At 40.1% G+C, this 13,731-nt stretch overlaps 1 protein-coding gene across 1 annotated transcript in view; it reads left to right on the forward strand.

Annotated features, from left to right (window-relative positions):
- The first annotated feature begins 708 nt into the window (after window positions 1-708).
- The window catches only part of klhl14 (kelch-like family member 14), a 31,038-nt gene continuing 18,015 nt past the window's right edge, over window positions 709-13,731 (forward strand). Inside the window, exon 1 of the mRNA XM_088919353.1 lies at window positions 709-1,583. Coding sequence (XP_088775479.1) covers window positions 709-1,583 — 875 coding nt within the window. The remainder of the gene's footprint in view (window positions 1,584-13,731) is intronic.

A 13,731-nucleotide genomic window follows, 5' to 3' on the forward strand; every position in this document is an offset into this window, starting at 1 on the left:
ATAGGCTCACGTTTCCTATACGGAAGGAGTGCAGTAAGGCTGGCTTAAAACAGAGTAAGGTGCTTGGATACCAGACGGAACTACTCTGTAGCTTTACGAGAGGATACAGCTTTTTTTTCCTTCCACGACCAACTTCTGTTACGTTGCTCGGGAAGGTGCTGCAATATCCCCTCTCTTTTTTTTTTGCTTTCCAAGCCGTAGCGTCCGTTAAAATTTCTCGCCTTAAAGACAAATTGAGTGGTATTGTATGTATATATTTAAAAAGTAGGAAAAAATAAACAACATACGTTGTCAGCCTCGGAAAATTAACAAGCTGTGTCATATTTTCCGGGACTAATGAAACATTTTTTTTAAAAAAAACCGGAACAACATTGAATCCTCGAAAGACCAGGCTAACTCTGGGGCAGCTTCAAAATATGATTTTTGTGTTCGCAGCTTGTTTAATTTTTAATTGAGGACACGCTATTTGAGGTCACTACATGTGTGCGGGTCAGACGTTGGTTGCGAATAACAGAAACACGCTCCTGGATTCGAAAACTTTACTGAGATTTAATGATTGCGTATGTTGAGAGAAGATGTTGGTGTGACTGTGATGTACTGTAACTGTTATAAAAAGGCATAAAGGTGATAAAGGGTGAAAAGGACCGATATGAAGGTACAATGTTGTGTCTATTTTGTTGATTAGGTGGGGTTAACAGCCGGGTAGCCATGTCCAGATCTGGTGATAGAACATCCACCTTTGACCCGACTCACAGCGATACCCTCCTGCACGGTCTAAACCTGCTGTGGAGAAAGCAGCTTTTCTGTGATGTGACGCTCACTGCCCAGGGACACCAGTTCCACTGCCACAAAGCGGTGCTGGCATCCTGCTCTCAGTATTTCAGGTCTCTGTTCTCCAGCCACCCCCTCAACAACGAGGGCATTTCTAACAAGGACCAGGGGAGTGGTGGAACACCTTCCTCTTCCCCTGACGAGAAGCTAGTGGCCAGCCCCCGCTCCATCAACAACCTGGTGCTACAGGGCTGCTCCTCCATCGGTCTGAGGCTGGTCCTGGAGTATCTGTACACTGCCAATGTCACCCTGTCCCTGGACACTGTGGAAGAGGTGCTGTCTGTCAGCAAGATCCTCAACATCCCTCAGGTCACCAAGCTGTGCGTGCAGTTCCTCAATGACCAGATCTCCGTGCAGAACTACAAGCAGGTCTGCAAGATTGCCGCGCTCCACGGGCTGGACGAGACCAAAAAGCTGGCCAACAAGTACCTGGTGGAGGACGTGCTGCTGCTCAATTTCGAGGAGATGTGCGCCATGCTGGACTCCCTGCCGCCCCCCGTGGAGTCGGAGCTCGCCCTCTTCCAGATGTCTGTGCTGTGGCTGGAGCACGACCGGGAAACCCGCATGCAGTACGCCCCCGACCTGATGAAGAGGCTACGCTTCGCCCTGATTCCGGCCCCGGAGCTGGTGGAGCGGGTCCAGTCGGTGGACTTCATGAGGAGCGACCCCGTCTGCCAGAAGCTGCTCCTGGATGCCATGAACTACCACCTGATGCCTTTCAGGCAGCACTGCCGACAGAGCGTGGCCAGCAGGTGAGGGTTGTGGTGGGCGTCTGCTCACAGGTGCTGATCCGCTGCCTTCGGAGGTGAAACCTAGTCAGCAGAGAGCTCTTTAGCCTGAGTGGGGGAAAACCTCTTATTCAATCTCAATTTGCATGACCACAGCTTTGTACAGTGAGCAGATCGAGCCAGATTGGCTGTATATCCGTATACAGGATGGCTCCTGTGCGTTAAGGGAAAAGCTTATTGTTATGTTCACCTGTGGGCAAAGTTCTGTAACATCCATTCCCTTTCAAAAGATCTTAATTTCGAAAGGGTTCAAAGATCCATTGGTGTTTCTCTTGACAACGGTTACTGTTTTCATGTGCATGTTTGCCTTATTATTTCACTTTGTCAGCTGCAAGGGGTTACTAAATCTTCTTTCACCCATCTCCTCTGTCTGAGAGCTTTGTGAGCAGTAACCGACCGCTCTGAGGCTAGTGAGCTGCAAGCAGGTCTCAGAGGAAGCAAGTTTGAGCATCTGAGGATGACAACAGGTCCGTTCATTAAGCTGAACACGTTATAAAGCCTGTGGAATGACCCTGCAGACAGAAAAAGAGGAATCAGTGAGGTTTTCTTGAAAGTTTGAGACGATTCTTCTTAAAAAAAGACCAGAATGACTTCATGATCATTTAAAAAAATGATGAAAAACAATAGCCCTAAGGTACTCCTTAGAAAATGGATACAGTAGATATTTTAATCTTTTAGAGAAAAGGAATAACCTTAAATATTACAGATCTCAAACCAAATTAAAATGCACTCAGCACCAAATAAACCTAATTCTATTAGCCGTTCAAAACCAAAACTTCCTCAATCTAATCTGTGTAAAACTAGAATGGGTAGCGATATCTAAAAAAAAATTAACTATGAAGTTTCCGTGACCAAAGCAGTGATTACATTTTTTAAGCGATCATTTCATGGTTTAGATGATAACTCACATGAACAACAAGCAATCGTTTCTTTCTGAGGTACTCCTTCAACATTGTATAATATTTTAGAGCTGCAAAACACTAGATTAGTGAGGCGTGAAGGAAATGTCAAAAAAATGAAGATCCTTAGCTGTTAAAGCAATATTGAAAACAGTCACAAATATAGGTCAAAAGACTTGGATATCACTGAACTATAGATGGTTTTCAATGCATGAAGAACATTGTTTCTTCTGGAAAAGACAAAGAAAAAACTGTCTCTCTGTCCCTATATTATATATTTTTTCTACTAAGGGGTAATACAATTATTTTGGTAATTTACTAAAATACATTACTGGAATGTCTCAATATTTTTGTCATTTAGCACAAACAAAATTTAGATTTAGAAAGTACAGAACCTGTGCTGTGTTTGGGCTAATCTGACTATTGTCTTACATTTTAAATCATCAGAGTTCTCTTAAAAACTCTGTAAAAACACACTCTTTTTAAACATTGAATGTAAGTGCATAGAGTAAAAAATATACATTTATGTAGACTGTTAATGGTGTGTGCTGATTGTTGGTTTCATTTTTATTTTGTTGTGGCAGATACAAACTGTTTATTTTTGTTGTGAGGGTGAGTGTTTGTCACACTGCATTCTGGGACAAATGTTGACCCATGCCGTTTTTCAAAGAATTAGCTGGGTTGTGTTCGTCTAACTGATATCACGTCATTTATGGGTATCTGCTGTCAAAACAATTGCGGTTTCTTGTAAAGAAACTAACCTATGTACTTTGTTCAATTGTTGTTACTTCTACAACGTCAGGTTTTGTAGAGTGGTAGGGTACATTTTCATTACCATACAGTCAATCGGCATAGTTGTTAATCAGGAATATATCTGGTTCCAAATTAAACACAGAAGGCTAGTAAATAAATCTTTTGCTTAAAATTAAAACTTAATTGTTTGACGACGGCAACTCAAACTGCAAACTGATGTTTCATTTTAATTACTTTTATTACAATGGGTCGCCAGCAGAGGATTTCCATTGTGGAAACGCACAGCACATGCCCTTCTTGTAAGTTTATTTTTGGATATGTTTCATTACGTCGCTTAGGTTTAGCACTGTACTTAAGAGTAAAAAAACTCAATAATCCGATTTTTATACATGTTCACAGCTCTCATCCATTTGTTACATTAATCAGTTTAACTGCATTCAAAACCGTCTCTAACAAGGAAAAGAGGTTACAGTCCAGGTCCATATTTTTTCAGATGGCTGAAATCTTTTGAGTCTTCCTTATGTGACGGCAGACATTAAATGGTAAAAAAATTATTACTCTGGTAACAATCGGTTCTACAAACTCAGTGCCAGAGTAATATATTAGTCTGTAGGGACTCCTGCAAAAAAAAAACATAACTGCTATTGTAACTACTATTATTACTCCAATTCAGCCAATCTGCTACATCTTTTATTCTACCAGGGAATTACTTGAAAGAGCTATTCATGATGGATGTGTTGCGATAAAGGCACTGTTCTGAATAGATTTCAGTCCTGTACTTACATGGCAGCCTTTGTAAAATTGTTCGTTTGCACCCGTGCTCAACAAAGTTGATTCTTAGAAATACACAGGTGAAAAACCTCCAGACGTTAAAGCCCGTCTGGGTTTTGGATGTGTTCCCAGACAGCGATATACATGCAAGCCGTTGATTGTTTGCAGTTGGGAAATGGCTTCCCAGTAATTAGCAGTGACGGCTTTCAAAAAAAGGATGAGCACAGCGGTGACAATAAATTGTGTTGCAGTTTGCTCTGCTAATCCACATAATGCCCTCCCTGAGGTCTGTTATTTAATGTGTGGCATTGTTAGTGTAATACTATTAGGTGGAGATGTGGGGGGTTCAAACTTGAGGTAATTATGTCGCTCAAAGATTGAAAAAGAGGTAAGGCATTATGAACGAATGTGCCAGTTGAGTTCACGTCACCTCTGAGATCAGTTTCATTAATTTCCAAGTGTAGATTTTAATTTCAAATTGAAGAAGTGATCAAGCATCGTAAATGCAGCACCTGGATTGCTCTGGTAATCCCCCCGTTGGTAAACAGCGCTTAGCCACCCTCACCAGCCCCCTGTCTCCTACCAACAGAGAGGATTTTCTTCTGTCTCAGATGAATACGTTCAAACTTGAAGAGTGCTATCGACGTTTCCGCAGCTTATCAGAATTCGCTTCACAAAAAGCAACTGTGCTGCAAAATATTGTAACGTCCAAAATGGCCCCGATGTAAAGAGAAACTGAATAGACAGGTGTTTGAAATCATATCCACAACAACTATACATGGTTTTTGTCTGCTTGCAGGTACAGTGTTCCTAAATGGCTTAGGAATCCATTAAATGCTTCAGATTACGTATGGGTCCAGGGAAGTAATCAGGTTAGGTTTCTGTTGGCCTTGCAGTGATAAGGGCACATGTAGTAATACCCCTTCAGCACTACCCTGACTGAAAACAGTCCTGCCTTTGCTTTGTATGACGAGGAATGAATCGTGTTTCTGAATTGCCCAACGCATTGAAAAGAGGTTAAGTTGGAAAAGTTTAACTTTAAGAGCTTGATCGGGCACAATATTTAATTTTGACGTGATCACCCCTTTGTGGCAAAAACAGCCGCTGTCAATTGCGAAACTTTCCTCCTCTGCAGAGGTACTGTACAGTACTTACAGTATCATTACAGCAGTATAGACAACTTTCCTGCAGTTTGTTTTCATTGAAGAACAGAGCTAGTTCGAAACAGAATAAGTTAACTTGCAGTTCAGGGCAAACGGGATGCTCAAAATGTCCACACCTACTACTTGTGGAGGTAACAGGTTAATAATTCACAGCATGAAAGCCTTTTTCTGAAAGCCCTGAAAAATAAGTATTTTACTGGTAATCCATTCCTGTAATTAAAATGTGAAATTCTTGTTTGATTTTAAAATTAAATGGTGGCTAAAAGATATTTAGAAGATTATTAATCATATGCTTTTTGGCAACAGAAACATTTCTTTATGAACTGTAAGGTTCTAGTAGGTCACAAAGATATTGGACCATGTGGGGATTTAGACTACCTACTGTATGCTTGGTAGTGCACTTGTTGAGAACACCTAAATAAAGGAGAAAACATTTTTTTCTTTTAGAAATCAGTTGCTTGAAAATGTTCTAATTGTTTTTCCAGTGCCCAGTGTATGGACGTCTACAGTCTCTTCTGCTGTATTATTTCTAAGGCCCTTGTTCACTTTCAACAACAACGACAGCAAACCACTCTTTCATACCACAGGAAAATAAAACCGCCTGGGTCCACCCCGAACACTGTATCACTGATGCTGAAATTCTTGTTCTTGCTATTGTTTCTTACCGCTTGGACTATCGCAAAGCTCTCTTTGTTGATCTCTCTTCATGCTCTGTTCTGCAGCCATTGCAGAATGCACTGCCTAGATTCTTAACTCATACCAATCATATAGACTCTCTTTCTCCCAAGTCTGACTCAGCTCATTGGCTCCAGTTCTACTGTCAGGTTGGATATTAATTTAATGTTGTTGACATCCACTATAAGGGCCTGGCCCCTTGCTATAGCAGAGCAGATATCTTATTTCTGCTGCAGCAAAGGAACAGATCTGTGATCTCTTGGCTATACCTGTAGCTGGGTCCTGTAATATCAGTGGCAGTTCTTTTAGTCATGCTGCACTGCTTTTCTACAATTCTGCTGGAAGCCCGGGGAAACTGTGGCTGTCACTTTCTACTTTTCAATTAATCTAAAGTTTGTCCCTTACATATAAATGTCTGCTTATGTACTTGGTATTCAGCCGACTGGACACTTGCTATATTTAAATACTTGTAATATGGGAAATAAAACATACTCAAGTAATTAGTATTTTTGGATGTACATTCCATACTCTTTATTGTTAAGGTTAAGACCAAGGTAGTTACAGACGGTGTAACTTATTGCTGATTGTAAATGTGCTTGAACCTGCGCAGAGAGGTACAGTGCATAACAAATAGGCCGTTGATAAAGTTCTCCAGATGTTTGTTTCTGAGATTTTGATGTCATGAGCAGTGAAAAGCTTTGCACTACAGCATCACACCAGTCATATAGCATGCGTGTTGTAGGGGACGTTGATTAAAAACAAAGTTGCTACAGGAGCGTTTGAAATAATGTTATCGCGTGTAATGTGTGAAGGGTGGTCGACTGCAGTTTGTTAAGACATTTCGGCTGACAGTATCTTTCAGTCATTGCTTCTTGTTCTTCCTCTTGTTGATGGTGCCTTGAACTAAAGTAAAGACTGGCGTCACTATTACATGTTCACATTTGTGATAGTGAGTCTCCTTTCAGTCTCATTACAGCAGAGGATGTGCCATCCATGATGATATGGATTCTGTCCGTCACCCTACTGTATATATATTCCATCCCATAACATAACAGGCCTGACATCACATTGCTATAATGTTCTGTAGTTTAATGCCTCCATGTTGCCTCCATGCCTTGGCCAACCGGTCAGCTCATACCTGTCAATGAAAACATTGTTTTCTACCTTTCCCGCTGGGGGAAACTTTGGTGAATTCGTCTTGAAAACAAACCTCATGATTAACCTAAGATTAAATGTAAATCCATAATAATTGAAAATAAAGTTGTATTATAAAACCATAGCGAACAGAATTAATAATATCAAACATGGTAGGATTGTCAGAGTAGGCCTCCTGAACAAGACTGTGGATTTACACATCAGTCAGACAAAGGATTGTTGTTTATTTTTGGCCAGGCCCGACACAGTGTAAACTGCTGTTGGGATCTACCTCAGGTTTTCTGGGATGTTGTCTTGGTGTCAGAATTTTGCAGGTTGAGGCTCTCGTGTACCGCCTGCGCATTTTTGGAAGCTGCAGAAATCTTGAGTTGGGCCGCATCTGCAAGCAGGCAGTGATGTGACTAAAGCTGAGAATATAGTTCACTTGTGTCCCTCACACTCCTCAGAACATACTAGTGAAAGTGACAGCAGTTCATCCCCTGCTAGAGGACTGCATTGGAGATCTAAAAGATTGGGTGAGGATGATAATAATAATAATAATAATAATAATAATAATAATAATAAATAATGGGGACTCCCCTCCTCCATCACCTACGTATGTCACCTGGAACCAAAGGTCACCAGTATGCTCACCACACACCCTGTTATCAGTGGGGAGGAGGAAAGAGTACTAATGGCTATTATTAGGATGCCATGATTGGTAAAGGCCAGTGCTACAGTATCTGATGAAATGTATGCTTTAGTGTTGTGATCTCTTTTATAGCAGGCATGCAGACACCTCAAAACAGACAGCATTCAATGTTTTATGACGTTGGCCAATTTTGTTGTGTGGGGTTTGCAGCGCTGCAGTTATTGGAGTTGACAGATTTTATCACTAGCCTGTCATTCATTCACAGAACTGCATATCAACATCATAACAAAGAATTAAAAATATCCTCTTTGCAAAAAATGTTGATTGCTAGCAAATGCCGCCCATTGTCTAAATGAATAACGAAGGGTAAGGCAAAAAGAGAACTTGACTTGGTGCTGGCTAGGGACAGCCTGTTATTACTGAAGCCATCGTTTCTGTGGCTTAAGAAGACAATATGTCTTAGACTAAAAGAATATGGAGCTTGTGCAAAGCTCTAGGACTGCAGTCACAGCACATTTAATAACACACTGAAAAGGTATTTCTACCATCATAGCCAGGTTGAAATCATGGGAAATGCCTCTGGAATTGAATGGATGTCTGCTTCTGACCAATTATTGCTCCATCCTTCAGAGTTCCTGAATTGTGAAGGAGCACGATATCTTAGGTAATTATTTCCTCTTTCATTCAGAGTACACCAATCGTCACCCCTGTTTTCCAGGTACCATGATTATCCTGTGTTACTTTAATATAATATTTGCAGTTCTAAATTAGTTCGTACTATTTCACTCCATGAATTGCTGCTTTCTGCTTGTCCCATGCTGGCATTTCAACATAGACAGAGATGCAACTTGGAGAACATCTGTTAAAATCTGGAGCACTCATGCAACAATTTTTTTTTTCCCGTAACTCATACTTCATTGCTATATAGTGCGCTGATGAAGTGATTTGAGCTGACTTTCCAGAAGTATATAAATAGGTTCATCAGCTGGCATAGGATGTCTTAATATATTAACCACTGATGTGGGTGATTTTTCTCCGTATTTGCAATTTAAAGTGAAAGTTCAAAGTATTAATTCAGAGACTTCACAAATAGGGATACCAGAGAGAACAGATCGCATTGCTTTATTCCATTTGCCTTGTCTGTTGCAAAATACAAACTAAGAAAACGGTTAAGATTGTAGGAATCAATACCAACAATAGGTCCAAGGATCTCATCCAGCCCTTTCTTGAAAGACGCCATTGTTTGCACAACCACTGTTGTGTAGAGAAACGACTCCCCAGTTTTAAATATAGATTTCAGTAGTTTCCACTTGTGTCGACTGGTTCGTGTTTCAGGGTTAATCTTGAAGAAGCTCATTGGGTTGAATAGTAAGACATTCCTTTAAGCCTGGGAATTAATCTGGCTACTCTCCTCTAGACTGATGTCAGAGCAGCAATGTGTTTTCTATAAAGTGTTGACCAAAAATGTGCACAAAATTCTAAATAAGGCTTTACTACTTTTAAATTAGCCTTCACAGTCTTTATGTAAGCTTAGGAAATTACTATGCTCAACTACTGTATTAAAAAAAAATACATTACAGATGGTGTTTCCTAATAAGCTCAGTCTCTTTTAATGTGCATGGGACAGTCAGTGCTTCACAATTGTCCATGCTCATATCTGTTGCAAAACACAGCAAAAAAGCATTCAAGGTAACAAGTTAATCATGGTGCCATTTTGTATTTTTGCTTTTTTTTCTGCTCCAGGCTTCAGTTCTGTTTCCTCCGACATTTTTAAAGCTATTTTGGCGTTTATGGGTCAGCAATATTCAAAAGAGAGCTGCTTAAAAGATCGGGTGCCGAATTCATGAGATGTGCCTCTGTTGCAAATGTGTGGCACTGTGTTTCCAGAACCACATCATTCAGGTCTGTTCAGGATCATTAGTGAAGCCATGCATATTAATGGAGGCGCAGTGGAGTGGAGTCATAGCCTGCAAACACAGTGGGGTACTGGGTTCTAGCTCCAGGGGTTCTTAAAAATTCCTCACACTGCAGTTTGCAGGTGGCAGGGAAGACCCCCGCAGTTCTCAGTGAATCGGGTCCAATGTCATTGCTTTGATATCAGGACCGTTGTGCTTAAGGCAGCTCCAGAATCCAATCTTTACCCTTGAAGCAGCCCTGCAGTAAAACTGCTGCTTTGTGGTCTTTAAATGTCTTCTTTTTCCTGCCCCTTACTTGCAAATCCTCTTTCCAGTCTTGCTGCCTTTAAGGAAGGCTTTCTGAGAAGACGGTGAAATTTGGAACTAAAAAAGTTTGTGAATGAGTGTCGTTTTGAATACAGTATGTGTAGTGCTCCCACTGCTGTGTACAATCTCTCCTTCTCCTCTCTTTAGCTGAGAAATAAACTTACTTCTTCTTAATTACAGCTGGAAGTGGAATTTGAGCCAAAGGCACACATTCTTCAGCATGTAATTTTACATACATGAGTTGAGAGTTCAAACATTATTTAATTACTGTATCAATAACATGGGTGAGATTCAGAAGGTATGCAATTATCTTATCGTTTTACATAAATGGCATCTGTGGATTAAACAAATAATCCTAAAAAGGAAAGATAACTGGTTAGTATGCATGCTGAACTTCTGGAAATGTTCTCTGTAGGTCCGCGTTAGTTCAGTTAATTTGTCATATGCACAAGTGCAGTGAAATGCTTATTTGCATATATGCTCCGATACAAAGACATTAAGAACTCACCCAAAACATAAACACAGAACAGCAGCAGCACCACAACAACAAGTTAAACAACATACAACTTAAAAAAACATTAAGAAAGCATATGAGAATGATTGCTTAAGGAATTTGACTCTTGCTTTGAATATGTTGGAAAATGTGTTTTGATATGGTCACATAAAGAAAAGTGTAGCGTACAAACACAGTGCAATACTAATGTAAAAACGCACACTAATGGAAATACCTGATGACATCAAAGCCACATCATAATATCCAGTGATCAGTAATGTTAAAAAAATAATAACCAAGAAAACAGTTGAATTGATTAAGTGTCGAAGTCAAAAGGAGAATTTTTACATACTGTATGCAGGCAGACCTCTAGATGTTTGTTGGTTGTTAACATCGCAAGATCTATAGAGTATCTAGGAACAATCCTATTATTAAGTCTACTTTTAATCAGCACTAGGCAGAACTCCCACTAGGTTTTCTGACCTAAGGGCTTTCTTAGCAAGCTCCTTTATTTTCAGAAAAAAAAAAACTCTCTTTGCACTGAAAATGCTTCCTCTGGTTTTACATCTCTGCCACATGCCCTCAACTATTAACTTTCCCAGTTTTCAAAGTTTTGTATGTGCCAAGACCAAAGTCATGGTGTTGCATCTGCCAGTCAAGTGGAACTGTATGGAGAATCCTTTTTTTCACACAAGCGCTGCGTGTGTCTGTGTGTGAAAAAAAAAAGAACAGATTGTACAGGAACTTTTGTAAACTGTTTCATGTCACAGGTTTTTGTAACAAAAACTACCCAGACTCTGTAAGGTTAATAGTGTATGTTAAAAAGTATATTGAAGCATAGCGCAGCCTGTCTTGAGTTCATTGAGCTGTGCCAAAGAATAAAAAAAAATTAGATTAGATCTTATTTTGAGTTTCAACAAATTCAGAGCTATGCGCCAAGAAGATATGTCTGCTTGAGTAGGAAAACAAAACTTGCCCATAAAACTTTTGTTTTGGTGTTAATGACTTTTTTCTCTGCATCGTGAAAGGATAGAGATTCTGTTGCTTTTATGTAAGGTTTGATGTACAAAAATGCCAAACCTTATAAATAGCAAACTACTTAACGTTTATTTCAAATACAGCTTAGATATTACTGCATTGATCTACTGTACATACACCACAGGCTTTCGGTTTTTTTTATCTTTGTGGTGATTTTATAATATACATCTTTAGCTATAACAAAGAATTATAGTTTTTGCATCTTTATAGTTTTGGTAAAGAGAGGTCTTTTACCCCTTTTTTGTTCAATTTTTTTCTAAAACCATTTTGAAGGTAAACGTGTTAGATAGATAGATAATACTTTATTAATCCCGTAGGGAAATGGATGTGTTACAGCAGTCCAGCCCAAGGCAAGCAAAACAGACATCAGAATAGTTATAAAACAAAAGACAAACAAAATAAATAAAAATAAATAAATACATAGGTGTGTGCAAAATGTGCTGATCATAGTCGATGTAAAAACAATAAAATATGTGGAAAATGTGCATAGGTTTATACAGACTGATTGTCCAAAAAGTACAATGGAGTAAACATGCTGTCCATAGAGGAGCAAATGAAGGGCTAACAGTCCGAGCCTAGGGCAGCGTTATACACCCTGACCGCCGCCGGCAGGAAAGACCTGCAGAAACATGTGGAAACATGTTTGAAGGTAAAGACATTCAAACTCTTTTGGTTTGTATCAAAAAGTCAAGAGATGCTACTCTTGATAAGATTTAATATCATCAGAATCAGAACATATATCAGGGAGACATTGGAGAAATGGTTTTATACTAGCATTTGCACACCTGCTGTCTTCTAAATGCGAAATTATTTCATTTTTACTGAGATTAATAGTTTCTCAGGTTTGTGCAGGAAGGGCTAACCTTGGAAATGCCCCGCTGAATCCAAACATTAAGCATAAATATGGTTGACAAAGGGTGGCACAGTGGTTTGCAGTGCTGACTTGGGTTCAATTCCTGAGGTGCACTCTGTGTGGAGTTTGCGTGTTCTTCCTGCATTCATGTGGGTTTCCTCCAAGTGCTCTGGTTTCCTCCCACAGTCCAAGGACATGTGGCAGGTTAACTAGCTTCTGGGAAGGTTGGCCCAGGTGTGAGTGTGCCCTGTGATGGACTGGCGTCCTGTCTATGGTGTACCCTATCTTCATCCCATTGCATGCTGGGAAAGGCTCCATGCCCCTGAATGGGCTGAAGTGGTTTGAAAATGGATGGATGGCTACCCCTCCATCACACTTCGCTCCCGTTCCTTGTCTCATTCTGCCTTGTTGGGGTCCCAGTTGCCCTGCCCTATCGGTCGGGCTGCTGTTCCCTCCTCTGAGAGATTTAAATCCAAATACATACTGTATATATATATCTCAAACTGCCCACCCCACTGAACCATTCAGTATAGGTAAACCTGTGTTGGTCAGGAGGAATTGATTTGCTGTCTGACAGTTATGTCCTCCACATTAACCTGAGACAAAGGAATATCCACGCAGTGGTAAAACTGTATCTGTTTTGGAATTCTAGTTAACACCGGAAAAATATAATTAGGAATAATTCATTATGGTGCGGCACTGTAGTCCTTAACATTGTGTGGGAGAGATCATCATTCTTCTCTTCTGTGTCTGTGGGATTTCAGTTACTTACAGTATACAGCAGCTATTTGAGGAAATCGCCCGCAGTGAGTTCACTGGGAGCCTTTTAAATGAGTCAGATAAGGATATGTGACGTGAACGCAGTGGGCTTGTGTGTTTAGTGTCTTGACAGGCTACTGCACAGATGTGATGCCCTACCTCTCATGTTTACTTTGCATGTCCAGAGACAAGTTGGGTTACCGTCTTCTATAAAAAACAGTCACTTTATCAAGATGTCCATTGATAAGCAAGAGGCCCCTAAGAGAATAAGAGCATATTAGAGTCTAGTTACGGCCCATCCAGCCTGTTTGGTAGTTACTGTAGTAGCTAATTGATCCAAAGATCTCATCCAGCTGTTTCCTGAATTTCCAGGAACAGATATTGCTGTTCCTGGATATTGTACTGTATATATATTCAAGAAGTTCAAATCACACTCATGCCTGTAATCATGAATTATGGGCACCCAGGGTTTTTATTTAATTTTGCTGGTAACTGTTGTTGTTCTGGAAGAGCAAGATTTTCATCTGACAACTCTTCTCTTCTGCTTCACGTTGTGACACCTTCACTATTCTCCCCCATTAGCAGCTCATATGTATCAGGATTCGTACCACACAGTGGCTGTCTGGTTGACTTTGGGTTTTATTCGGTACATAAATATGTAAAGATGAAATTAAAAAATAAAATTAGAAAATTGAGACAA

This window comes from Atractosteus spatula, chromosome 6 (genome assembly GCF_055471065.1).
Source record: "Atractosteus spatula isolate fAtrSpa1 chromosome 6, fAtrSpa1.hap1, whole genome shotgun sequence".
In the NCBI taxonomy this organism is placed as follows: domain Eukaryota; kingdom Metazoa; phylum Chordata; class Actinopteri; order Semionotiformes; family Lepisosteidae; genus Atractosteus; species Atractosteus spatula.